The 27,575-nt window shown below is 56.4% G+C and overlaps 1 protein-coding gene and 1 long non-coding RNA gene across 2 annotated transcripts; one reads left to right on the forward strand and one right to left on the reverse strand.

Moving 5' to 3' along the window:
• LOC132498426 (NADH-cytochrome b5 reductase 3) lies at positions 1–25,141 on the forward strand. The gene is made up of 9 exons (XM_060112028.1): positions 1–107; positions 9,249–9,380; positions 12,762–12,834; positions 13,193–13,299; positions 15,477–15,606; positions 16,084–16,167; positions 16,389–16,474; positions 20,093–20,192; positions 24,015–25,141. The coding sequence occupies exons 1-9, from the start codon at positions 87–89 to the stop codon at positions 24,185–24,187; spliced, it is 906 nt and encodes a 301-aa protein (XP_059968011.1). The 5' UTR covers positions 1–86; the 3' UTR covers positions 24,188–25,141.
• Positions 18,483–27,533, reverse strand: LOC132498427 (uncharacterized). The gene is made up of 3 exons (XR_009533767.1): positions 27,421–27,533; positions 20,238–20,310; positions 18,483–18,634 (listed from the first exon to the last, which is right to left on the reverse strand). It is a non-coding gene; the product is annotated as an uncharacterized LOC132498427 (long non-coding RNA).
• Between the last annotated feature and the right edge of the window lie 42 nt (positions 27,534–27,575).

Genomic DNA, 27,575 nt, shown 5'->3' on the forward strand with positions numbered 1-27,575 from the left:
TCCTTCTCGGTGACGCGGCCGGGGGGCTGGCTCCGGGCGCGGCGGTCTCGGCGGCGGCGGCGGAGCGAGCGCAGAGCGGCGCCACCATGGGGGCCCAGCTGAGCACGGTAGGCGGGGAGGGGACGCCGGCTGCCGCGGGCCCGGGGCGTCGCTGCGGACCGGCGGGCGCCGGACCCCCGTCTCGGGCAGCGCCGACTGCGCCCGGCCGCTAGGGGCGGGGGGGCCGGGCTCGGACGCGGGGCGCAGGACCCCACCCGGCCCCGCCCCACCCCGCCCGCCCGCTGCGCCCCGGTGGTCCCCGTGCGGCCGTGATTCACGCCCGGGCCTCTGCCCCTGGGCCCAGCCCTCCCGGCCGAGGGGCGTCACCCGGAGGCGGGCGGCCACGCGTTCGGGGCGCCCCGCCCGCCGCCGCCGCCGCCGCCACCGCCGCCGCCCCCCTCAGCCCGGCCGGCCGAGGAGTGCGGATGTGTGCGCGAGTGCTGAGCGAGTGCGGGCGTGAACGTGGCCGGTAACCCCGCGTGTGAGTTAGTGTGAGTGCGACTGAACACGTGTGAAGTGTGAAGGAGGGAGCGCGTATGTGTGTGTGAGTTTGTGAGGGCGTGTGTGTGACCGGGTGTGTGGGTGTGACGTGTGCGTGTGCAGGAGTGTGTATGGGGGTGAGTGACAGTGAAAGAGTGAGCAGGTGTGCGGGAGTGTGACCGTATCTGCGAGTGTGTGCGTGTGGATTGGGTGTGTGCGTGTGGAGTGTGTGTGAGTTGTGTGTGTGTGCGTGTGGAGTGTGTGTGAGTTGTGTGTGTGCGCGTGGAGTGTGTGCGCGTGGAGTGAGTGTGCATCGAGTGAGTGTGAGTGTGTGTGCGTGCGCGTGGGTGTGTACGTGGGGAATGAGTGTGTGAGTGTGTGTGCGCGCGCACGTGCAGTGTTGCTGGATCGCAGAGTATTTACCGACAACAGCCCCAGAACCCTCTTGTGGGCTGCAAGCTAGGCTCTGGTCTCTCTTAACCCAGCAAACTTGAGAGGCCCCAGCCGTTGGCCCCATTTTACAGATGAAGAAATGCCACTCAGACTTGGCCACGGGCCGGGCTGGCGGAGTCTGAACTTGTGGAGCTGCAAAGTCCATTGTCATGCTGTCACTTTGGTTCGGCCCAGGGCCGCCCTCCCTCGCCCTCGGGCCTTTCGGATTTCTCAGAAGCCACAGTGGTGGTGCGTGGCTTGCGCTCCACGTTGAGGCTGTGGCCAGAGGGCGGTCCCCACCCACACACGCGGGTGCCTGGGCACTGGCTGGGGGCACTTGGGGAGGGCTGCCACTGGGAGGATTTGGCCCAGAGCCTCTTGCCTGGCGTCCTCCTCCACCTCCTCCCTCTGGCTCTGTGGGGCTCCCCCTTGGGGACTCGGCAGAAGGCCTCTTGGCCTGGGTGTTGGCTTGTGAATGTGTGGCCCAGCCCAGGACTCTGGGTGACGTTCAGCCCAGGGGGCAGCTTTGCCCAGGGCAAGCCTGGGGGCATCACCCCAGCTCAGCGTACGTCCTGACTGTGTTCCCAGAAATCCCCTTCCTCCCTCACTGCTCAGCCTCCAGACTGGAACCCAGACCCCCGCCCCTGCTGTTTTCCCACAGTGCTTCTCACCTTCTAGCCCTGTTGGTTAGGTTTGTCTCTGTGTCCCCAGGATATGGCTGCTCAAGTGTTTTTGCCGAGTAGCCAAGGACTCCTTGTAGCCCCTCTATGAGGGGCAGAGCCCCGTCTGAGCGTCAGGAGACCTTCACCAACTCCTAAGCCTCCTCTATCCAAAGGGTGGCAGGATTGCCCTTTCCTCGTGGGCCCTGCCGGGGTCCCCACTTGAGCCCAAATACCTGGAGCAGACCCCAGGCAGGCCCTCCTGGCACAGCGGCTCCACACCATCTGCGGGAGGCCAGCCCGGGCTCTGGGCACCAGGCGTCTTATCTGAGACGTGCAGGCCCTGAGAGAGGCCTCCTCCCACACACCGGAAGGGGGGACGTCGAGGGGTTGGCACTTGAACCTGCCAGCCACCTGGGGGTATGTTGGGGGCTTAGCCTGCCATCCCCGACTCTGGCTCCCCTTCCCCCAGCACAGTTGTGAGTGCTCAGTGGACCCTGACAGGCCGCCACCACAGGTAGAGTCCAAGGCTTTTCCCCTGCCCCTGGCAGCTCTGTGCCTAGTCCGTGGTCCAGACCCCCAGCCCCTGGGAAGCAGGGCTGGGTCTCTCCTGTGGAGGGCAGCTCCACTGGCCACCTGCCCCTCCTCCTGGGTTCCCTTTCCCAGAAGCGCTGAGCCAGGAGCCCCTCGCTGCAGAGCTTCCTGCACTCCCTCCCACTTGCTCCTACTTCCCGAGAAGGGGGCCATGAGGGAGGTGGACATGCAGATCCCAGCCGGACAGCTGGAGGGCAGGCAGCGGGCAGGTAAGCCTCAGCACAGGGGCCTGGCACCTGGGGAGGAACGGGCCTGCCAGCTGGGGGGTCCTGGCAGTTCCCTTTGCCCACCCAGACCTGACCTGGGTAGAGTGGATGGCAGGGTCCCGGTGGGGAGTTCCAGGGGGTGAGCAGCTGGCTGGGTGCCACATGGGGGTAGTAGGGCTACCCAGCCCCTCGGCTGTGGTGGGTGAGCTGGGGGCTCCCTGGAGACATCCTGGGACTCTGGCACCCTGTTTCCCTCTCCCCTTCCTGTGTTATCAGAGGTGGGGAAAGGCAGGTGGTGGGTTCCCTGGTGGGCACAGTGTGGCACCAGGTCAAGGCCTGGAGAAGCAGCTGTCCCCTAGCTCCCCTGGGGAGCTGGGGTGACGTGCTCTGTGTGTGTGTGTGTGTGTGTGTGTGTGTGTGTGTGAGCAGCACAGCTGAGGAGGAGCTGGGTGGGACCTTGGCTTTGGCCGCCTGCCTCCTGTTTACTCTGCCCACTGCTTGCAGGGGTGGGAGTAGTGCCTTGGACGGGAAACAGGGCATCGCAACCCCTTGTGAGTCTGGTAAAGCCTCCAGTTTTCCAGAGCCGAAGCTTCGCCTTTCCACGGCACCCTTTTCTCTGCCCACGTCCATCTCCCACACTGGCTTGAGCTCCCCAGGGACGGGGTCCCCTGACCTGTGTCCGCCGCATCCCACACGGGCCCTGGCAGCTGTGCCCACTGGGGTTTGTGACCTGAAGGACTGACTGACAGTGAGGGTCGGCTCACAGCTGCCCCCCAGAGAGGAATTTGTACAAAGTGCACCCTTGCTCTCTCAGTGGCCAGACTGTCTGCAGATGCAGAGGGACCGTGCAGGGCTGGGGCTCAGTGCACGGACCGAGCTGGATGCCAGCTCTCACCCTGCCTCAGTGTCCTCACTGAAGTGGAGTGGCCATAGCGCCCGCGTCCCGGGCTCAAGGACTGTGTGAGATACGAGAGTGTCGCGTCTGGGCACGGGGACTGGAAGGAAGGCCGCTCACATTATCCACCGCTCACTGGCACAGCTCCTTCCAGCAGCGGCTCCAGTCCCACCACACCTCTGGGAGGTAGGTGTGCCCAGCAGGTGTGGAAACAGCCAGGAATTCAGGATCCAACCCCTCAGCCCTGTGCTCCATGGAGGGCCGAGCCCAACCCTCCCCCTGGAGGCATCTGGTTTCTTGTCCTGGTTGCTGAAACTTTCAGACACAGTAAGAAAAGTCAGAGAGAGACTGCAGTGCAGGGGCTTGTTCTTGTCCCTTCGAGAATTTATCCACGAATATTTACTGAGTGTCTCTGCTCTGAGTGCTAGAGGTGAGACACCAGGTCCCCCGCCTCCCTGGGTCTGCCGTCGTGCATTGTCTGTGACCTCACGTGGGGACCTGGCCCAGCCCTTTGAGCCCAGGGCTGGCATCCAGGGAACACGAAGCTGGCGCCTGGGATCTGCAAGTTCTGTGTAAGGGCCAAGGCCAGTGTTGAGGACTCATCTTCAGAACTGTTGACAAATGAGTCTTTTTCGTGGCTCAGCACGTAACCATGGACTGGCATTTGGGGCAGGTGAGAGATTTGGGGTGAGCGACAGAACACTGGGAACCAAAGCCCAGACTCCACCCTGGGCTTCCCTGAGCCACAGTTTCCTCGTTTGTCAAATGAAGAATGCAGTTGGCCTGTCTCCCAGTGCTGAGGGTCGGTGAGGAAATGGAAGGGAAGGTGCTTTGCAGGCTGTGAAGCGAGGTACAGGCCCGGGGGTCTTAGTTATTAAACTTGGCTGAGCACTTAAACGGCTGTGCTGGAGGGGAAATAAAACTCCAGAGAACATAATAACCAAACATAACTCCACCTGGGCTCTTAATGTCGTTTAAGTTTATTTCCAGGACTCCCAACAATGGTGATTTCCTGCAAATGTAACTTCACTCAACTTTTTCCCTAAACAATGTTCTCCATGGATATGGCTTCCCTGATTGACGTGGGAGAGGCCTGGAGAAGAGGGACCATCAGAGTCGCCCTCATCCCCTTGGAGTTTGCAGAGGTTGGGCGGGGGCTCCGAAAGTCTGCTGAGGGCTTGCTTAGCTAGAGGGTAAGAGTTTGAGCTGGGCTCTGGAAGTGGAATAGGAGTGGTTGGATGAGGGAAGAGAAAGGGCATTCAGGGCAGAAGGGAGAGTGTGCAAAGGCCTAAGGCAAGAAAGGCTTGTGACTGTATAGTGGGGACCTTGGGTGTTGGCAGTGGGGAGCCGTGGTGGGTGTTTGGGGGTGGCGGAGCAGCCTGTTAGTCTGGGCAGCTGGGGCCTCACTGCGGGAGCCAGGAGATTGGACTGCTGGAGCAAGGGGATTTGGGCTGTGGGCTCCAGGGCATCTGTCCTGGGAGATGGCTTGGGAAGAGCCACACTTGGGGCTAGACAGGCCTGGGTTGCGTGGCCATGGGCGAGTCACTTAACCTCTCTGAGAAATGGGTGTGAGTCCTCTGAGGATTGGCTTTCCTTATCTGTAACTTGATGACAATCACAGTACCTATAGCCTAGGATTGAAGTGAGGATTATGCCAGAGAAGTCACGTCCCATTCTTGGAGCAGTGCCAGCTCGGGGACACTGCCCAGTTTGCTCCATGCATGGCCTTTTGCAGCCTCGATTCCTCCCCAGCCCTAGGTGGGACTGTCCTCATGAACTTGAGGAAGATGGAGCATGGAGAGGTGAAGATTCTTTCCTGGAGTCCTGAGCTGGGTCTCAAACCCAAGTCTCCTGACCCCAGAGTCCAGGGCTGCCAACGGGCCTTAAATGCAACCCAGGGTGAGTGAAATACCACTTGGTGGCCAGGACATGGTAGGTACTGGTTAAGTGGGCAGGTGGCCAGAGACCCTTTGTGTGGCCCTGTGCCGGCCAGAGGGGTGCGCTGGGGCCAGCTCCCTCAGGCCTTCTGTTTAGACCCATTGGTTACAGACCAGGGGCCCCGTGGGGCGAGACCGTGGCTGCAGCCAGCCTGGAGGCTCTGCCTGCGGGAGAGGCACGGTGTTCTGAGCCCAACAAAAGGCCTGTAACCAAAGCTGCAGCTGGGCATCTTGAAGCAGCTGGGCCGGTTTGGGGGGCAGGGCCAGGCCCCGTGTGGGATCTTGGTGCCTCTGCCCTTCCTTCATTTGGGTATTCCATCTCCTGGGTGATGGTGTCCCCATGAGGGTGGTAGAAAAACCTGTGTGCGTGCCCACATTCCCCAGGTTATAGACCCTTCGGTGACCTCAGCCCCCCATCTCATCTCATATCCCAGCTCCCCTGGGCTGTTGGCCAGGCGGTGGCCCTCATCTTCCTTCTATAGCCAAGAATACCGAGACTCAGAGAGGCCTCAAGTACTCAGCCAGAGTGTCCTCCCCAGTTGATAGAGTAGGGGGTTCTGGCAGGGCTTCCGGGAAGGGAGGGAGCAGTGAGGCTGGGCCTTGAGAGGTGAGAATCTTCTCACCTGACCCTCCATAGGGCAGGGGCCCATTCCAGGTCTGTTCTCCGCAGAACATGCTACCTCAAGAGGCCTGCAAAGGAAGCAGAGAGGCCTCCATGCAAGCAAGGAATTTGACTCTGAGCTTCCTGGCAGCCAAGGCAAAAAGGGGAATTTGTAGTGTTATGATAAGAAGAATACACACGGTCATCTGGTGTGAGAACTAGTCAGGGAGGTACACTAGGGAGGGTGAGTGAACAAGCTGTGAAACAATTTTCTTGAGAACCAGTATTTTGGGAGAACTTTCGGTTGTTGACCCCACTATGTGAACCACTAGTGTGGACTCCCTTCTTCACTTTTTATTTTGAAATAATTTCAGACTTACAGTAAAGTTGAAAGAATGTATAAAGAGCCCTTATATACTCTTCACTAAGATATACCAGATATTAACATTTGCTGTATTTACTTTATTGTGTGTGTGTGTATTTTAAACTATTTGAGAGTAAACAACAGATATGATGGTTCTTTGCCCCTAAATACTTCAGCATCTATCTCCTAAGAACGAGGACATTCTTTTGCGTAATCACAGGACGATGATCAAATCAGGAATGTAACACTGATACAGTGCTGTTGTCTAATCTATGGGCCTTCATGCATATGCTACCTTTTGTCTCAGGATTGTGTTTTACAACTGTTTTTTTTCCCCCGTGGCCCAGAATCAAATTCAGAACCACACATTGTATTCAGTTGTTCTGTCTCTTTGGCCTCTGTACAGTAAGTCCCCTACAAGTTGCAAACTTTCAAAGGTGTGAACGTGTGAGTGAAAGACGTCAACGTGAGGTGTGAGTGAGATTGCAACTTGCCCTCCGTCTCCTATTGCTGGTGATCCCTCAGCTCTACCATCTCCCTCCTCCAGTCAGTAGCTCTTCTTGCCTGTTCACTCGATGCCAGCCCCTGTATGCTAGCTGTTGTACTGTACTACTGAACTTTTCAAGGTACTGTACTGCAAGAATTAAAATGTTTTCTTTATTTTTTGTTTGTTTTTTGTGTATTATTTGTGTGAAAATTATTATAAACCTATTACAGTACAGCTGATTGTGTTAGTCGGGTCCCTAGGCTAACTTTGTTGGACTTAACGAACAAATTGGACTTAACGAACGTGCTCTCAGAACAGAACTCGTTCACATGTAGGGGACTTACTGTATTTGTTTCCTACGGCTGCATATAAATTACCACAAACTAGGTAGCATAAAACAGTGGAAATTCATTCTTGCATAGTCTGGAGGCCAGAAGTCTGAAATCAAGGTAGTGGCAGGGCATGCTCTCTGGAGGCCTAGGGGAGGGTTCTTCCTCCTCGTCCTGCTTCTGGTGGCTTCCAGCAGTCCTTGGCCTCCTTGGCGTGTCACCACATCACTCCAGTCTCTGTCTTCACACAACCTTCTCCTCTTGAGTCTTCTCCTCTGTCTTAGAAGGACACTTGTCATGGGATCTGGGGCCCACCGGGGGAATCCAAGAGGATCTCATCTCAAGATCCTTAGTTTAATTACACGTGCAAAAACCCTTTTCTATCCCCAGGATCTGGGTGGACATGCGTTTTAGGGGAGCACCCTCCAACCCACCAGAGCCTCCTTTAATCTGGACCCGTTCCTCGGCCTTCGTTTCTCATGGCTTTGACTTTTTTTTTTTTTTTTTTTTTTTGCTGTACGCGGGCCTCTCACCATTGTGGCCTCTCCCGTTGCGGAGCACAGGCTCCGGACGCGCAGGCTCAGCGGCCATGGCTCACGGGCCCAGCCGCTCCGCGGCATGTGCGATCTTCCCGGACTGGGGCTCGAACCCGTGTCCCCTGCATCGGCAGGCGGACTCTCAACCACTGCGCCACCAGGGAAGCCCTGGCTTTGACATTTTTGAAGAGTGGTGCCAGTTATCGCGGAGAAAGGCCCTTGGTGTTTCCTTGTGTTAGAGGCAGGTTGTGTGCTCCTGAAGGAAGGCACAGAGCCGTGCTGGGCCCTTCTTGCTTTGTGTCAGGAGGTGCACGGTGTCAGCTGGCCCCTTTCCTGTGCTGCTCCCTGGTTAGGGTGGGGTCTGCCAGGTTCTCCACTGTAGGGTTGGTCTGAGGGGTCTTAAGGCCGTTGTTGTTTTCTTCCTGAGTCTCACTTGTGGTCCAGATAGTGGAGGCTGCCCAGGACTTGACTTCCGGATGGCCAAGGGTAGCTGCTGCACACAGATACCCAGTGAGGTCAAGTGCCTGCTGGGGGACGGCCTGGGTTAGCCATTTTCCATGGCTGATCTCCATCTTCACAGCCAGAGAGTGTAGCTTATGACCCCCATTTCACAGATGGAGAAACAGGGCAGAGAGGCTAAGTGCTTTTCCCAGGGACAAAAATAGCTAGAAAGAGCAGCAGGCTGGTTGTCTTTCTTTGCAAGGGTGTCCTCTCCAGGTAAACCTAAGCAGTTTTATTTGGCCATGGGATTTGGGTTTTCTCTGTTTTTAAAAAATCCAAACTGCCTCTAGGGTCTTTGTGAGGCTGCGATATGGGGGGCAGGGGGCTGGCAAGGAAGAGGTTCTCAGAGCCGCGCAAGAGGGTGAGTGATGATGAGGGTGAGGCCTGATGTTTAAGAGTGTGACTGGGGAGGCAGGTGGACTCAGGTTTGAGTTGCAGCTCCCCACCTGCCTGCTGTGTGACTGTGGGTGAGCTGCTTCACCTCTCTGAGCTGTTTCCTCATCTGTAAAGTGGTGGTGATGACAGTGCCTACTTCATAGGGTTGTCATGCGGTTAACCCCTGTGCAGGGCTCTGCATGATGCTGAGCAGTAGACTCTCAGAGCTTCAGGGGACCTTGCAGATCACCTGGTCCAGTTCATTTCAGAGAGGGGAAGGGACTTGTCCAGAGTCACACAGCCAGCAAGGAACAGAGTTTCCTAGTGTCTGGCTCAGTGCCTCGGCTGCCCCTCGCACCTGAAGGCAGAACCCCAGAGCTCAGGGGTTTGTCTGTTTGTCTAAATAGAGCTAGCACTTGACATCACTTAATAGGGCCAGGGAAATTGACTAAAGGGAGGGAGGGAGGGAGGGAGCACAGATACACAGTGCTCAAGATTAAGCGCAGGTACTTGGGAACTTTATGCTGAGCTTCCTGGCAGCCAAAGTGAAAAGGGCTACATGCTCAGTTATGTAGCTTTCTTTGTCCCCATTCCTCAGGGAAAATGGAGCTTTCCCAACCACTCAGTAACACAGTGATAGGTTTCATGAGTCTGATTTTTGTAACTTCTCCCAGCTGGCACCAAAATGGAGCTGGGGTTCCCTGGATGAACATGATGGGGAGAGGGTGTTCCTGGTAGGGGAGAGGCCCGGAGGTGTGTTTGGAGGAAGGGCAGGGGGCAGGCTGACCTCATGGGTGTGTCCTGTCGTTTCAGTTGGGCCACGTGGTCCTCTCCCCAGTCTGGTTCCTGTATAGCCTGCTCATGAAGCTGTTCCAGCGCTCCACCCCAGCCATCACCCTCGAGAACCCGGACATCAAGTACCCGCTGCGGCTGATTGACAAGGAGGTCAGTGTGGGGCCTGAGGGGGTCGTGGGGCATGGGCACCTCTCTGTCCTTGTCAGCATCACAGCATTTCACAGGCATCTACTATGTGCTCAGGGCGCGGCCCCTTGTGAAGTAGGTCCCATTATCTGCCCGTTTTACAGATGGGGAAAGCAAGGTGGTCCCTTTCTAAGGCTACCAGTAAGCGACAGAGGGGTTTGAACTCAGGTCTTTGCCCACAGAGCTGGTTCTTTGAACCACACTCACTGTTCCCCAGAAGGTCAGAGTGGGAGGGACCCCGTAAGGACTCTTGGGTCCAAGTAACCATTTAATGGCTGTGAAAACAGAGGACAAGAGGGGAGTAACTGAGGTCACACTGTGAGTTAGGGGCAGGACCAGGACTCAGGCCCAGGCCTCGTAGTCATCCCAGCTGCCTCCCATCCCAGTGCCCCTTCCTTAAAGATAAGGTTTCCTCCCCTCCTCCTTCCCCGCCCGCAGGGTCACCCACTCAGGGCCCCTAGAGTCTTTTGCATCTGTCAGATTCCTTTCGTGATCGCGTGATCTCATGGGCGGGGCGGCTCCATCTGCTCCTCCCACAGGCTTGCTCCTGCCCTCCCCACTTGATGCTTTTCCTTTTCAAACCTCTGATTGTCATTTAAAACCATCCTCTCCCTCCTTTCCCAGCCGCCCACCCTGTGAAGCTGTTTCCCTCCTTACTCTCTCTCATCAGAGCCCCTCCCATGTGCTATTTCTGGCCACCGCAGCTGCCTCAGGAGGGGTGTGACAGGGAAAACTGAGTCATGGGGCAGAGAAAGTCACTCACTTGCCCGAAGCCTGAGTCCTGGGCTCTAGTCTGCACCCGGGCTCCACATGAGAGCTGGGGCTCCTGTGACTGTACTTGTACCAGGATTTCATAGAAGTTGAAAACTTCTATGAGAGAGGCAAAACGAAAAGAAAAAGAAAAAAAAATTACTGCTTCCCAGATGAGACCACACTTAACCCTCTCAATATATCTTATACACAATTTTTTCTTACTAAAATGAAATAACAATGTTTAGAAGCTTTTTCTTTTATAAAGTTCTTTTTCTTTGTTGTTTTTTAATTCCCAAAGTAATGTATGATTTATATGTGCTCGCTATAAAAATTTTACTTTTATAAAATAAAAGCACATGTTTATATGTGCTCTGTTCGTGAGGTGTGAAAGTTCCCCTCCCCCATAACCCCTTTGCAGAGGGTCCCCTTCACGGGTCACCGTGAGCCTTTCTGGCAGTACATTCCTGTGTACATGATGTGTGGAGGTTCAGGTGTGTGTATACTTAGTTTCTCTTTTTTAATAACCTGAGTTTTTACCCAGCTGTACAATATGGACACCTTTACACGTCTAACCCAAAGTTGATGCATTATTTTTGACAACTGTCTGGTATTTTATCACAAGGATGTCACACAGTGGACCCTCCAGGCCCCTTTGATTGAGCAGGAGACACGCGTGCTAGCGGTTACCCCCCCCCCATTGTAGCCTAGTGGTGGGTCAGCAGGTGGCCCAGGGAGGGGTCCCGGCTGTCGGCCCTTCCCCTCTCTGAACGGGACTGGACCAGGTGATCAGCAAGGTTGCCCGCAGCTCTGAGAGTCTACTGCTTGGGTCATCACGGCCAGCGCCGTGCCGAGCCCTCACACACCGTAGCCTCATGACTTTTGCTGTGCTGGGCCAGTAATCATCAGTGTCTTTCTCTCATTTCTGTTCTGCCTCCAAAAACATCTGGCATGTGGGTTTCTGACCTTGAGCCCCAGGACCGACCAGTTGATAATCCTGGGATCCACTTGCAGGAGGCCCTGGGGCTCCGTTTGCAGCTTCAGGCCTGCACTGTGGGGCAGAGAGGCCCACTGGCCGCCAACAAGCACTGCATCCTAAGTGGTGGCTGGACACCGTCTCTCCTGAGATCCAGGCCACCTGCCTTGGCTCACACGCTTCAGTGATGCTCAGAGTGACGCTCTGTCCCTTTGGAGAGGTCTGGCGTCTCCCCTCCAGGTGGTAATACTGTCCATCACTGGACCTTGCCTCGTGTGGGCATGAACATGTGCTGGACAGCTAGCTGCCTGCCTTCCGAACGGCCCCTCGACACCCACCATCCTGCTGCACTTGGTGCAGGGGAGACCTCACAGGGGCCTTCCGGAGCCCAGGTCGGAGTCCGGGCACTGGGTTCGGTTCCCAGCTCTGACACAGCTCACTGTGGGATGCTCGCCTCCCTGGCCCCAGTCAAGACTGGGCTCCTTCCTCAGCCCAGCCTCGCTCTTAAGCAGCCTCTGCCCCACCCTGGAGGGGGAATGGCCTTCACCCATTGACCACACCCTGGGTGCACACCCTGTCTTGGCCATGGCCAGCCCCAGTGACCTCCTGGGCAGCAAGGCTGCCATGCCTCCTGCCCTCTGCAGCCCAGCCACGATCATGCTGTCCCGCTTCTCGGCGGGGGGCTTGGGGGGGGCTTTCAGTGTAGTGGCTTCCAGAGCCCCTCTCTTTTTTTTTTTTTTTTTTTTTTTTGCGATACGCGGGCCTCTCACTGTTGTGGCCTCTCCCGTTGCGGAGCACAGGCTCCGGACGCGCAGGCTCAGTGGCCATGGCTCACGGGCCCAGCCGCTCCGCGGCATGTGGGATCCTCCCGGACCGGGGCACGAACCCGTGTCCCCTGCATCGGCAGGCGGACTCTCAACCATTGCGCCACCAGGGAAGCCCTAGAGCCCCTCTCTTGAGTCCCAGGCCTGGGCACGTGGGGCCTTGTCTCAGCTCTGCCCCACTTTGCTGGCCCAGTCCCTGAGCTGTTTCTGCCACCCCAGGACATTTCTCAAGCTGTGGCGGAGGTGGATACTTTCCTCCTGTCCCTGGAATTTCCTGGGCTGTCTGGCAGCCTCCCTTTGGGATCTTTTTTTTTTAAGCACAGGCTCTAGGCGCGCAGGCTTCAGTAGTTGTGGCACGAGGGCTCAGTAGTTGTGGCTCATGGTTTCTAGAACGCAGGCTCAGTAGTTGTGGTGCACAGGCTTAGTTGCTCCACGGCATGTGGGATCTTCCCGGACCAGGGCTCGAACCTGTGTCCCCTGCATTGGCAGGCGGATTCTTAACCACTGCATCACCAGGAAAGTCCATCCCTTTGGGATCTTGAGCTCACTCCCTGCTCTGACCACCTTGCCCTGTGGCCCTGGGTGGGTCACTGCCCTTCTCTGGGCCAGTGAGAGCAGAGGCGCACCCAGTGTGTGCCTGACCTCTGTGCCCTTGCACACGCGTGTGCAGGTTGTATGTCCACATGTCAGTGTCACTTCTCTCAGTGACACTCCGGTGCTGGGGAGGGGTGGGCACTCTGAGTCCGGAGGCGCCTCTGCCCTGGGTGCCGTCCAGCAGCTCACGCCTCGTTGCAGGTCATCAGCCATGATACCCGCCGGTTCCGCTTTGCTCTGCCGTCGCCCCAGCACATCCTGGGCCTCCCCGTCGGTGAGTGTGGCCCCAACCCAGCGCACGTGGAGCTGGTGCTGGGACAGAGAGGTGGGGACTTTGCATTTCAGTTAGTGCAGGGAAGGCTTCAGGGAGGAGGTGACAGCCACCCTGGGCCTTCAAGGGTGAGTGTCAGAATAAGAGGCCAATTGCCTCAGTGTCCCTGGCAGTGACACGAGCACGAGCAAAGGCAAAGAGATGGGACATGATGGGAGTCCCTGGGGGTGGCGAAGGGAGCAGTGGGAGCCGAGGTCAGGCTAGGCTTTGAATGCTGGACGGGGTGCAGTGAAGTGGGCTGGCAAGACCCAGGGGGCCCTGCAGGGGTCGTCAGCCCACACTCACCCCTGCTGTCCTGCAGGCCAGCACATCTACCTCTCGGCTCGGATCGATGGCAACCTAGTCATTCGGCCCTACACGCCCGTCTCCAGCGATGACGACAAGGGCTTTGTGGACCTGGTCATCAAGGTGAGGTCTTAGGGCCACAGCTGCTTGGGGCGGGCTGACCACCTCACAGCCAAGGCCCCACAGTCTGATCTCTGAGGGCCCTGTGCGCGCTGTGCCTGGTTTCCGAGTGAATAGCAGATGATAGTTCTTAGCACAAGCCAAGCTTTGGGGTCTCGGCAGAGGGCAGGGGCCTGTGGAGGGCTCACCCTCCTGCGCTCAGACTGGCAAACCCCGGTGAGCTGGGCGCCTGCTCATCCCCTGGGAAGCGTCCCACGGGCCCGCCAAGGGTGCAGTACGAGGAGCTCATGGGACCGTGTCCGGGAGCCGGGGTGAGGGGCTTTCTGGGGTCCGTCACTGGTTGGGGGCTGGGTGTGCGCTGTGGGAAGGTGTAGCCATTAGAAGCAACAGACCAGAGAGACGGAGAACAACCAGCAAGGATCTTAAAAACCAAGATGCTGAACAGAAGGAGAAAGGACAACTAGAGCCCGGTACATTTTTATGAAAATTAGAAACACAAACTTTCCAGCAGTGATGCATGTTCTCTGATGACACACCCAAAAGTGTGAACCAGCCCAGGCTGGTGGGCTGGGTGTTAGAGACCCTCCCTAGTCAAGGCCCAAACCTCCACGGCCGCCCTGGCTCAGCACCCGGCGGGGACCAGGCTCGCTCTCTCAACTCCACTGTGCAGGCCCCAGGGCCCCCTCACTGGGCCCTTGGGCAGGGGGACAGGAGCAGAGACCCCCGCTGGGCCTCAGCTTCAGCCCTGGCTCTTACAGGGTCCTGGGCTGGGTGCTGTGTCTGTGAGGGCAGGAGGGGAGCTGGGCCTGTCAGTCCTGGCTCTGGCCTGGATCTCCTCTTCGCTTGGTGTCATTTAGACCCCGTGCTGGGTGCCCAGGCCCACCCGGCCTCGGTATCTTGTCTTTGGCTGGAGAGTGGACACTGAACAGGTGGTCACACAGAGGTCAGTGTTTGTTGAGGGGACAAGCACAAGAGACTGAGCACCTAGAATGGGCACCAGAGCTGGGGCAGGGGTGGGGTGATGAGAGCTGCCCCCCTGAGCAGGCAACAGTGGGGCAGGGTCTGGCGGCTGGGGAGGCGGCAACCAGGTGGAGACGGAGGAAAAGGACCTTCCAGGTGCATAAGCCCTGAGGTCAGGAGGAGGCTTGAGGACTTGAGGGACCGAAAAGGGAGAGGTCAGCAGGGCCAGGCAGATCCTTGGAGGCCCTGGTAGTCTGGGGCTTTTGTCTGGAAGGAAAGGGAAGGTGGTGAGAGTTCAAGCATCTGTTCTTGCTGAAGTCACTCGAGCCAGATGTGGAGAAGGTGTTGGGGGGATTCAAGTAGAGATGGAATACTCACCAGGACCAGGCCCTTCCTGGCTTGGAGACCTCACTGGCCCCCTTGGCCCTGGCTGAAGGTCAGGGCCCCAGCCTGGCACGCAGTGGGCTCTGCCCACGCTCCCTCCACTCTCCCTGCCCCGCATCCCAGACACACAGACACATCCCGTGTGCTGTAGCCGCAAGCTCTTCTCCCCACCCCACCCCTGAGGCCCCAAGCCCTATTAGACCCCCTGGCCTTTGCCCACGCTGTCCCTCCCCCACTGCCTCTCCCCCTTCTCTGCTCTTCACTCCTGCTTGCCCTTCAAGGCCCAGCAGAAATGCCCCCTGGTGCAGCCATCCCGGCCCTGGAGCTCCTCCTCTGTTTGCCTATCTCTCTGTACGAGGGTTGTAGCACATCCCTTTTTCCAAAGCTGAAATCCCAAAGGGCACAGGGAAGGACATTGTTCCAAGAGTGATGTTTTTATGGCAGCACAAAGTGGAAAGAATTGAACATTCACCAGGAGGGCCTGGTGAGCCGGCTTCCCAGAGCCTTTGCTGAGCTGGCAGCCATGGGGATCTCCTGCCAGGGTTGGGGGTGGGGGTCACGAGATGCTTCCTGGCAGAACATTATGCAGCAGGCCCTCGGGTCACTGCCTTGGACGCCAGGCTGATGCTTTGCCCTCCAAGGGGATGTTATGGGGAGGGCAGACCACTACGGGGGACAGGACACAGACGGGTGAGTTTTGATGGGTGGAAGGGGCGTTGTGTGAGAAGGCCACACACAGCCGCAGAAGACCCCAGAAGAGTGTCTTTCCGCTGTGGCCCAGAGCTCACCCCGGCAGCCCTGGGAACGGGGAGCTGAGGACTGGGGGTGTCTTGCAGATTTACTTCAAAGACACCCACCCCAAGTTTCCCGCTGGAGGGAAGATGTCCCAGTACCTGGAAAGCATGAAGATTGGAGACACCATTGAGTTCCGAGGCCCAAATGGGCTGCTGGTCTACCAGGGCAAAGGTGATCCGGGTTGGACTCCCTGAGGACCCAGTGGGGGCGGTGGATGCTGGGTGCAGGTCCCGACTGCTGCTGTCTGGATGGGTGACTCTCGCAGGGTAAGCCATCTCCTCTCTGGGGCCTCCGTTTTCCTGGCTGTTAGGAATTAAGGTGGCCAGCACAGGGGTTGCAGACCAGCTGCCTCTGGGGGCCACATGCGGCCCACAGACCAGCTTTGTTTGGCTGAAAACAAACAAAGGGGAGGGTTGAGCTGGAACGCCCCTGATTCTCCAGCCTCCCTGCTCCCCAGCCATCCTCGTGCCCCTCTTTGCATTTGAGCTGGTCCCCATCCCGCCTTCCCATCCCCCTCACCCTGACTGGCTGGGGGCTATGGTGGCCACCGCACCTGAACCCCTGAGGCGGGGGCAGCTTCTCCAGCCCTTCCGACCCCCAAGCGCAGCATGTCTGAGAGCTGGGCCTCACCCCTTCTCCTCTCCCCAGGAAAGTTTGCCATCCGTCCGGACAAGAAATCCAACCCTGTTATCACAACGGTGAAGTCTGTGGGCATGATTGCAGGAGGAACGGGTATGTGGACCTGGAGCCCCTCACTGAGTCCCTAGCGGGCGGATGTCGTGGTTCAGGGCCAGGGTGTGGGACGTGGCACAGATTACAAGTGACTGGGAGCTTCCCAAGGTCAGGGACCTGGACCCAGTTGTCCTGACAGCTCTCTGGGCATCTGCCTGGCACTGGGCCTGTGCATATGCAGCAGGCGCTCATGCGGTGTGTGTGGGGTGGCTGTGTTGCAGGCATCACCCCAATGCTGCAGGTGATCCGTGCCATCATGAAGGACCCGGATGATCAGACCGTGTGCCACCTGCTCTTTGCCAACCAGGTCAGTGGGTGGTCCTGAGGTCTGCAAACCCGACTCCTGCTGAGAGGGGGCGAGGCCCAGCAGGCACTGCTCAGGGGTCTGCATGGCTTTGTGGAGATGCTCAGGGAGGCTGAAATGTGAGGGGTGCTCTGAACGCTCTGCACAGCAGCCCTTGTGGGGGCTGGTAGGGTCAGGCTTTTCAGTGTGGAGCTCAGAGCGTCCGACCCGAGTGGGGCTGCTTTGGTGGAGGGGTGAGGCACCTGGAGCGCCCACACCCCGAGATTCACTCCTCTGGCTGCTTCCTGGGAACCTCAGGGTTCCCTTCACTGCACACAGAGTTTGGAACCCACCAGTGAAGTGGGAGGAGCCTGAAGGGCCGTTTTCACAGATGATGTGCCAAGGTCCCCTCTGCGCGAGGTCGCTGAGCTGGGGGAGTTGAGACAGGGTTTGGACCTGGGCTCCCTGGCTCCTGAATGCATGTCTTCCCACACCTGCTGCCTGCCCGCCCCGGCCTGCTCTGTGGCCTTGGACAAGTCACTCTCCCTTTCTGGGCTTTGCTCCCTCACTGTGGAATGAGCTGATGAAGCCAGGTCATCACAAGGGTCTTTCTAGGTTCAGTGTTTCATGACTGAATATTTGGACCTTATAGTGATGCCCCTTTTGGGGGAAGCTAAGACGAGGCACCCCTCGCCTGTGTGGGGGCTATGCCCAGGCCCCCTGCGCCTCTCAGATATGGTTCAGGTCAGTTTGCCCCTGGGTCCATCTGGCCCAGGCTCTGCCCCATGTCATCTGTGAGGACACCGAGCCTGGAGGCGGGGGTGCCGGGCTGAGGTCCCCGGGCTGAGGTCTCACACAGCTGCAGAAAACTGCTCTGAGGCCAACTGAGGTGGCCTTGACTAGGGGTGGGTGGAAACAGCCAGAAATTCCAAGCTGGCTGGTGGGGTTGAGAGGGTGGGCGGCATCCAGCTTGGTAGTGCTGGGGCAGTCTCTGTGGAGACCGTCAGCCCTCTGTCGCCTGGACGGGCATCTTTGTGCCCGTTAGCAGGGGCAGTGGATTCTGTATCTCTCTCTGCATTTTAGTCAGTGCAGTGTCACAAGTCATGTAGCTCTGAAGTTCCACTCCTCACCGGTGAGGGAGGAGAGTGAAGAATGCAACTAAGTATCATATGAAAATCGTTCTGACTTCAAGGTCCCTCTGAAGGGTCTCGGGGACCCCAGGGGTCCGCAGGCCACACTGTGGGAACTGCTGCTTTGCTCCAGTTGAGTCGTTGACCCTCCCTCCCCCATCCTCAGTGACCTCCGTGCTCGGCTTGGACGGGGGCCACAGCCCCTCCATTTCCCCATCCGTAATGTAGGGTAATGGGGGGCCCACCTCTTGGGACGGTTGTGAGGGCTGAGATGGCCTTGGATAGGAGTTTAACGTTGCAGACATGTGCATTCTTCCTGGAGTGACCGAGTGATGGGGGTGGAGGCTGGTGGGGAGGCAGGTTGAGGACGGCATCCTGAGTCCAGGGGAGGCCGGGGCTCTGCCCCCAGCCTCAGCCTAAGGGAAGTACGACTTCTCAGAAGGGCATTAGGGAGTGTTAATAAACAGCGGGGCAACCTGGTTCTTGGACAGGGAGACTGATATTCTGAAGGTGTTGGTTCTTCATAAAGTAATACTCGAAGTCCCAGTTGGGATATTTTCTCCCCTTTAATATGACAAAATTATGCAATATGGCCTGGAAGACAAAGTACACATGCACAGCCAAGAAAGTTTTGAAAAAGAAGAGTGACAAGGAAGAACTTAGCGCACTGGATATTAAAACATACTGAAAAGTGTCAGTGATAAAAACAGCATGGTTCTGGAGCCACACGTGAGACCTGGGCTTACTGGACATAACTGCATTTCTGGATAGCACAACAGGAAATCTAGACTGTGCTGGGACATGCTGGAACATGTGGCTAGTTACACTTAAATTAATTGAGATTGAACAAAATTAAAAACTTGCTTTCCCAGTCTCAATAGCCACATTTCATTGGTTCCATAGCCACATGTGGCCAGTGGTTACCCTGCTGGATAACACAGATCTATTGTAGAACATTCCCATCATTGTAGAAAACTCTGTTGAACAGCCCTGGTCTAGAAACAGACCCAAGTGTAGGTGAGACTTTGTATCTGATGCAGGTGGCATACCAAACCTGAAAAGAGAAAGGAAAAGGAGTGTTGAGTTAGTTGCTATGCACTTGGAAAAAATGAAGTAGATCCCTACCTTACCTTATACAAAAATGAAGTTTAGGTTAAAAATATACATGTAAAAAACTGAAGCTTTAAAAGTAGAAGGTGAGCATTTTTACAGGAAGTATTGATGAATGAGTGAACAAGGATGGTCAGTCTAAGCAAGACACCAGGGAGAGCCCGTCAAGGAGAAGATTGATGGAACCATCTGCTTAAAAATGAAAAGCTCCCCTGGGGAAAAACACAAACTATAAATAAGGTAGAAAGATAAGTAACTGGGGATGAGACGTATAATGCATCACCAATGAAAATTAATATCCTTCATATAAAAAGTTTTTACAAACTAATACGAAAAGATATTACTAGACCAGTGACAAACTTACTTATTAATAATAAAAAATAAAACATAAGCTTTACTTTCCATTAATCTGATTGCCAAAGCTTAAAGGATCATTACCCAGTGCTGGTAGAGGCATAGGGAGATGGATTCTCCTGGGCACACTGCTGGTGTGCACCTCGGTGTAACCTGCCTGGGGATTGTAAAGCAGCTGCTTGTGTTGAACGCCCTAACCATGTGGAATTTTCTACCCTGAACTCCACTCCCTCAAGTTTATCCTCAGGAACAGGGCAGTGAGGGTGGTCAGAGAGGCATTGTTCATAAAGAGGAAGCTCAGAGACGCAAGAGGGAAGAGATATGGGAACATATGTATATGTATAACTGATTCACTTTGTTATACAGCAGAAACTAACACACCATTGTAAAGCAATTATACTCCAATAAAGATGTTAAAAAAAAAAAAAAGAGGAAAAGAGGATGCTCAGAACGATCTCCACGCCTTTCCCGTCGTCTGCCTCACCCAGCCTGGGGCTCAGTAGAGGTTTGTGAGCCAGTGACCTTTTCTGATCGACAGAGCTCTTTGGCCCCCAGTTTCACAACAGTCTTATGAGATCAGTCACGCCACCCACTGGCCTGAGGAGCCCTGTCTGTCTGTGAGTGACCTGCAAACATACAGGGCAAAGTCTGTGGTTAGGAATGGAAAGAGGGGCTGTTTCGGGAGCAGATTGCTGATGCTCCCTGGAGGTCTGAGAAGGCTTCCTGGAGGAGGTGACAAGCTGAACTCTACAGGGCCACGTGGGGCTGGCTAAATGAAATCAGTGGGGATGGAAAGTGGGGAGCTGCAGGCCAAGCAGAGGGACTGGCGTGGGCAAGGCTGCAGAGGGACAGGTGTGATCTGGGGAAGTAGTATCTGTATTTCCTAGGCTGTGGATGTACAAGCTGAGACGCCAGAACATAGAAAGACTTGGACTTTCCCTGGAAGCTTTGCCAAGTGTGCGGCCCATGGGTGGGCAGGATGACGAGGGTCTCCAAAGGCAGTCCCTGTCACTGTCCCTCCTGACCGCTGGGTCCTGTGCCCCCGCAGACGGAGGAGGACATCCTGCTGCGGCCCGAGCTGGAGGAACTGAGGAACGAACATTCTGCGCGCTTCAAGCTCTGGTACACGGTGGACAAAGCCCCTGAAGGTGAGAGTGCCCAGGCGGGTGGGCTGGGTGGAGGTGCCGGCCCACCCTCGCCTGGCGGAGCCCTCTGCCGTTGTGGAGGCTTCTGCTCGCATGGTCTCCTTTGGTGCTCACTGTGGCCCTGTGAGAGGAAGGTGATGAGGAAAGAGGGATTAGAGAGGCAACGTGAGTGCCCCACAGCACACAGTGAGAAAACCCCAGAGCTAGGGCTTGAATCCACACCCGCCGCCTCCAGAGCCCCACACCTTCCCCTGCCTGCCCTGCTCTCAGCTGGACAAAGAAGGCTGGCGTTCTCCCCTTGGGCTGGGGCTCACTGTGGGGCGGGTCTCCAGGGCCAGTGCTGGGGGTGAGGGTGAGTGTTCCCACGTTGCAGTGTCTACCCTGTAAGGCACTTTACACCCATTTTCTCTCTAGTCATCAGCCCTGGAGTGTGGGCTGGGCTGATGTACAGTTACCTTCATTCTACTTATCCAGGTGTTTAAGCTGTTTGCCAAGGTCACATAGGAGGCGGTGAATGAGGGCTGCCCCTAAAACCTGAAACAAGGTTGCCCTCTGGGAACTAAACTGTACTCCATTCTCCTGCCTTAGGTAGATGTGGTTACAAAAAATATCTTAACTTCTTCTCTGTTGTAAGAAGAGCAGCAGCTGAGGCTTCTTGGTAGATAACACCAGTGATGTTTGGCTTCAGGGTTAGGAGACTATAGGGAGTGGTGGGGACTGTGGTGAATTGGAGAGCATCTGCCTGTGCAGAGGGGCAGCCCCCTCCCAGCTGCAGGCATGCCTGCTGTGCAGGAGTACCACCCTGGAGGCCAGCCTTTCCATTTTTCAGGGGAAGCTGGGGCCCTGCACTTCCATGGGAAATTTTTAAATATTAGAAACTGGACATTTTCAAAGCACCCACGTGGGCACCAGCTTGCTGCCACACTGCCCTTGCTTTGCCTCCTGCTCCTCACACAGCCACCCGGTTCCCTGGGACTTAACCACCACAGTGTGGGGAACAGGCCACCCTCTGCTTCCTCCAGAAGTGGGCAGGTAGGCTCTGGGGGTACCCATCTCAAGAGGGTCCATCCCTGAGAGAGGAGCCACCCTCCTGGGTTGACTGAATCAGATCCTGGGCCCCCTGGTGGATCCATGGACCCGACAGTCTTGTTCTGGGGCCTCTGGCTGGACCAGCCGTCCTGGGCCCACCCGTGTCTCAGCAGGTCTCCTCCTGGTCGGACCCCTCACTCTGTGTGTTCCTGAAACCAGCCTGGCCCAAGCTGATGTTCTAGTAGGGGAGGATGAACAGGAAACAGGTTTATTAGTAAATTATAAAGTACAGTGGCAGGTGATTAGTGAGACCCAGGAAAGACAAAGTAGAGTCATAGAGAGTGGAGGTTGGACAGGAGGCAATGGTTCTGGGAGTCTGAGCTTCCAGTAAAGAAAGGAATTTTTTTTTTTTTTTTTTTTTTTTTTTTTTGTGGTACGCGGGCCTCTCACTGCTGTGGCCTCTCCTGTTGCAGAGCACAGGCTCCGGACGCACAGGGTCAGTGGCCATGGCTCACGGGCCCAGCCGCTCTGTGGCATGTGGGATCTTCCCGGACCGGGGCATGAACCCGCGTCCCCTGCATCGGCAGGCGGACTCTCAACCACTGTGCCACCCGGGAAGCCCAAGAAAGGAATATTTATCTTGTACCCACGTCTCATTCAAAAGGGGGAAATGAAAGCTGGTTTAGCTCCCTTCTGGTTGCATGTTCTAGAGTGTGGTCAGGTAGGCTCATTGGCCACGATGGGCGTGTCCTTGCAGGGGCCTCTACCCCTGTTGCCTGCACAGGGCCTGGCCGCAGGAGGGGTGGACACTGCCCTCTGGTGGTGACACCTGGCAACGCCTATACCGAAGTGCCTCCTGGGGACAGTTTTAAGAGTAACCAGTTACTGGCCAAGGAGAAATACAGTTGGGTAGTCTCCCGGTATTTTACACTTACGTTTATTATTACCCTGACCACAGTTCGAGAGTAGTTAGGGTATTGCGATAACATTAGGTATAAGCTGAAAAGGGTAGACGCTGAGAAGGAAAATGGTACCAGGCCAGCAGGCAGTTGTGGAGCTAAGCAAAAGAACAGGGGAGAGGGGCCAGCTGACTCTGTTTCCCCTACAGTCACCTTCAGTATACATGTAAAGAAAAATACACTGTCTAAAAACGTCCTTGTGAAATTGAGATGTGTCTTACATACCTGTACATTCATTACACTAGCAAATATGGTTTAGTCCCATGCAGTTTTTTTCAAAGTAATTTTAGATCTGTTAATAAAATATCTACCTACCTATGTCCCGCCTTGTTCCAGAGGGATTTTAGGCACCTTACAAAGACTCATAGAGTGAGTCAGAGTGGTATAAATGGAAAGTGGGAGTGAAAGAAAAACAAGGGCAGGGCCATGAAATGGAGTTGGGAATGAGGTTTGTACAGAAGCATGGACTGTGGTGCACACTTGCTGTGGGTGGCCATGTATATCACTCTGAGCTTTCCAGCAGCCAAAGTGAAAAGGGAGATGGGGTCGGTTACTCAGCTCAGTGTCCATGAGGTAAAGAATACCCCATTGCTCAGCACAGCAGACTCTTCCTCATCCCAAGACCAGCTGGGACTGGCTTGGCCCCTCGCAAGGGACCCCCCATGGAGTGTACATGATGTGACGCAGAGAGCATTGTCTGCCGTGATGGGGGAGGACGGCCCTGAGCGCAGATGTGGAAGCCAAGGCATAGATGGGAGCCAGAGCGGAGCCGGGCTGGGTGCCGCCTCCTCCCCTTCTCCTCGGGCCCCAGTCATCAGAGCCCCATTCTCCTGGCAGAGCCCTGCCAGCCTGCCGTCCCCGTGGGCCCGCCATGCGCCTGGAACTGGCTGGTTCCCCTCCCTGAGCAGCCCCTGCTGGCAGGTCAGTCCTGAGGGCCCGGGTGGGACTAGAGCCCTGCCAGCCTCGGGGCACCAGGTTCTCGCCGCGGGCACCAGCAGTGACTTGTAGGAATAAAAGGTGGCTCTGGATCTCAGGTGAAACCTGGAGACACGCTGCCCATGTGCGTGTGCAAGACAGGGAGGCCAGCAGGACCTAGAGGAGCTGTTGCTGCCACGAGCGTCCGGCATCTGGAGCTTCAGCCTGGGTCCTAGCCTTGCTGTTTTCAGGCTCACCGATTGCTTATTTGGGACGCATTCCTTTACTCATTATTTATTGAGTAACTACTGTGTGGGGGGCTGTCTGGGCACTGGGACCACAGCTGTGGACCAGACACAGCTCCTCGTGGACCGACATGCAGTAGAGGGAAGAAAGAGTCAGACAGTGGGCACAGGGCCGGTAGGTAGCATGGAGGGTGGTGGGGTAGGAAATGTCACCCTGACCAGCCTGGCGCTGGCTGGGGGACCTCTGGGACCTGGGGCTAACGTCCCAGCTCTGTCCATGCCTCTTTGTGTGACCTGGGACAACGCAACTCTGGGTCCTCTTCGCCTCAGTTTCCACATCTGTAAAACGGGATCAGTAACCCCTGCCCTGTCCGCCCACAGGGCGGTTCTGAGGGCCACATGAAAGGCCAGTGGAAGTGCACTGCTTTGCACGCTGTGAAGCGTGGTGGGGGAATGTTGATGGGCTTCCTTTGTGGTACAGGTGAGCCAGGCTTGGGGGCAGGGGTCAGGGTAAGGGTTTACTTGGCTCAGCCTCTTCATTCTTCAGTGTTTGCGGAAAGAAGGGAGGAATTCATGGCACAGGAACTTTGTCACGGAGGAGAGGGTGCTGGGCGGGTGGGCAGTCGGCAGTTGGTCACACGGCCGTCCTCGGGCTCACCTGGTCTCCCACCCCGCAGCCTGGGACTACAGCCAGGGCTTCGTGAACGAGGAGATGATCCGGGACCACCTTCCGCCCCCAGAGGAGGAGCCGCTGGTGCTGATGTGCGGACCCCCGCCCATGATCCAGTACGCCTGCCTGCCCAACCTGGACCGCGTGGGCCACCCCAAGGAGCGCTGCTTCGCCTTCTGATGGGCGGGCCCTGGCCACTGGCTCCGCCCCGCACTCACCCTGTCGCCCTGTCCGTACCCACCCCTCCTGCTGTCCTTTGTTAACACCTCTCTCCCCCACGTCTCCTGCTGCAGCCGGGTTCAGCCTGGCCTGCCCGTGCCTGGGAGGTCACCCCGCTGGGCTGGCCCCCGAGGGGCCCCTTTGGGAGCAGGGCTCTGTTACAGGTGGCCGCTATTGGCCACCTTTAGGGCAGATTTCTGTCCGGGCCTCACTGGAGATGTCCCCCTCTCCCCCCAACCCCGCCCCACAAAACACACACACTACTGGGCCGAGGCTGCCAGCACCATGCTGCCCACCCTCCCCAGAGCATACCACACTCTGGAAATAAACATAAATATACGGGCAGCCCATAGCTGCAGGTGCCAGGCCCCTACCCACTGCCTGCTTCAGGGCCACAGTCAGGTCTCGGCACCTGACACTACATGATAGGTAACACCAAAAAGTCCTCTTGACGGGGCTGCTGGGGTGAGAGGCTGCCCCGACCCCAGGGTACAGCAGGCCCGGCCAGCAGGGAGTTGGGTTCCCCTTGGGGCTGGACTAGGAGGGGGCTGGCCAAGGGCCCTTCCATCCGGCACACGGGCCCTCCCGGAGCCTTCGCATTTCCCCAAAACACCAAAACGTTCAGGCAGCTTTGGGAGTTCCAAGCAGTTGACCTCTGATCGACCAGCTTGGGGTCCCGGGCCGCCAGTCCTGATGGGAGAGCTAAGATGATGTGTTTATCCCTCTGTCCCAGACCCCCTCCTGCTGCCCTCACCCCGGGTGGGGGAGATTTTGAGCAGAGCCTCTTGTCTGAGGGACATTCTCAGTGGCCTCAACGTTGCCTTTAGACCACAGCGTGTCATCCTCTTGCATATCGGCTTTTCAGAGTCATTTATGAGCAAACATAACGTTGAAGTAAAACTTTGCTAATCTGAACACTTTTGCAGCTCCTGGAGGCTCTGTGACCTGCGTCATTGTGGGGGAGGGAGGGGGAGAGGAAGGGGCTGTGTAGGGCCTGGCATTTATTTCTGATGTTTGTTTGTGTTTGTAGTAGAAAATTTGGGGACTTCCCTGGCAGTCCAGTGGTTAGGACTCCGTGCTTCTGCGGGGAACTAAGATCCCACAAGCTAATGTGGTGCAGCCAAAAAAAAAAAAACTTGGGAGAGTTCAGAAGAGTATATACAGGGAAAAAAATGCCGGAATCTAGAGGCCAACACTTAGAACTTGGATGAAACCACATCATCCACTGTGTGGCCTCTGCTTTCCCCCTAATGTCAGATGTGCTTTCCCCCTGTGGTCAGAAACTCACCATAGACCCAGATGGATCATGATTTTTTTATGTAGCAAATCCCTGTTGTTGGACAGTTAGGCTGTTTCCAGTTTGCGGATTTTATAAATAACAGTGGCCATGTTCACCCTCCTTTTTTAAAAAAATTTATTTTAAATTTATTTATTTTTGGCTGCGTTGGGTCTTTGTTGCTGCTTGCGGGTTTTCTCTAGTGGCGAGCGGGGGCTACTCTTTGTCATGGTGCACGGGCTTCTTGTTGCGGTGGCTTCTCGTCGTGGAGCACAGGCTCTAGGCACGCAGGCTCAGTAGTTGTGGCTCGCGGGCTCTAGGGCGCAGGCTCAGTAGTCGTGGCGCACGGGCTTAGTTGCTCCGTGGCATGTGGGCTCTTCCCAGACCAGGGCTCGAACCTGTGTCCCCTGCACTGGCAGGCAGATCCTTAAGCACTGCGCCAGCAGCGCAGTCCTTCACCCTCCTTTCTTATGACTTTTTTTAGGGTAGATTCCTGGGAATAGATGGAGTGTGGACAGTGGGTCCAACTTTTAACCCTCCCCTCACACCCAGCTTTATTCACATCATCTCAGCTGTGTTAAAAGGTGTCCCCAGTCCCAACTTTGGACAACCCCGTGTGTCCCCGGTGTTTTCCTTTTTACTCTGTCCTCCGGAGAGCCCTGAGAGAAGTAGAAGTCAGTAGCACCTATTTCCGATGGAGAGACTGAGGCTCCGGGCAGTGAATGGCTTTCAGGGTGGAGGTCGGGCCTGAGGCAAGGCAGGTGTCACCCTGTCCTGGGGAAGCTACAGGTGAGGAAGGAAGTGCCTTCATTCATTCAGGCACTGTTCCAGGGCCAGGGCCAGGGCCAAGGCTGCTCCAGACACACCCTTCCCTGCTCCTGGGTTGTTCGCGAGAAAGATACTAGACAAGTAACAGGTGATGGGAAATGCCAAGATGGACGTTAAAGACGGGACAGTGTGGGGCTTCCCTGGTGGCACACTGGTTAAGAATCCACCTGCCAGGGCTTCCCTGGTGGCGCAGTGGTTGAGAGTCCGCCTGCCAATGCAGGGGACGCGGGTTCGTGCCCCGGTCTGGGAAGATAGCACATGCCACGGAGCGGCTGGGCCCGTGAGCCATGGCTGCTGAGCCTGTGCGTCTGGAGCCTGTGTTCTGCAGCGGGAGAGGCCACAACAGTGAGAGGACCCTGTACTGCAAAAAAAAAAAAAAAAAAAAAAAAAAAAATCCACCTGCCAATGCAGGGGACACGGGTTCAAGGCCTGGTCTGGGAAGATCCCACATGCCTCGGAGCAACTAAGCCTGTGCTCCACAACTACTGAGCCTGCGCTCTAGTCTGCAAGCCACAACTGCTGAGCCCACGTGCCTAGAGCCTGTGCTCCACAAGAGAAGCCACCGCAATGAGAAGCCTGCACACCGCAATGAAGAGCAGCCCCTGCTCACCGCAACTAGAGAAAGTCCCTGTGCAGCAACAAAGACCCAACGCAACCAAAAATAAAAATGAAATTAAAAAAAAAAAGACGGGACAGTGTGGGAATGAGGGCTGTTCTTAGAGTTGGGCAGCAGGAACCCCCTCTGAGGAGGTGACCTTTGTGCTGCAATGTGAAGGGAGGAGCTGGCCCAGCTGGGGTAGGTGTTCAAGGCAGAACAGCAAGTGTGAAGGCCTTGTGGCTAGAACAAGCTTGTGGAAGAAACTTCCAGAAACAGATCAAGGAAGGCAGGTGGCTGAGGGGACAGTGAGGATGAGACAGACTGGAGAGGGAGGCAGGACTAGAGGGGTACTCCAGCGGGAGTGACCAGCAAGTGCAGAGGCCCTGGGACAAAGGGCCAGTGTGGCTGGAGTGGAGTGGGGAAGAGGAGAAGACGGAGGAGTTCACAGGAGGCCTCGGGGCCGGGGAGCCACTTTCCCCTCTCATCTCTCACCTTCCATTCTGTCTCTGGCCCTCAAACATCCTGGAGCAGGGCTGGGACTCCTCAGTGGGCAGGGGAAGGACTCAGCCTGGGCCTCTCAGGCCCTGATGTCTCTTCTCCACACCTACTGTCTGCTGAGGACTCTGGTGAGCACTTGACACACATTA

This window comes from Mesoplodon densirostris, chromosome 11 (genome assembly GCF_025265405.1).
Source record: "Mesoplodon densirostris isolate mMesDen1 chromosome 11, mMesDen1 primary haplotype, whole genome shotgun sequence".
Classification (NCBI taxonomy): Eukaryota; Metazoa; Chordata; class Mammalia; order Artiodactyla; family Ziphiidae; genus Mesoplodon; species Mesoplodon densirostris.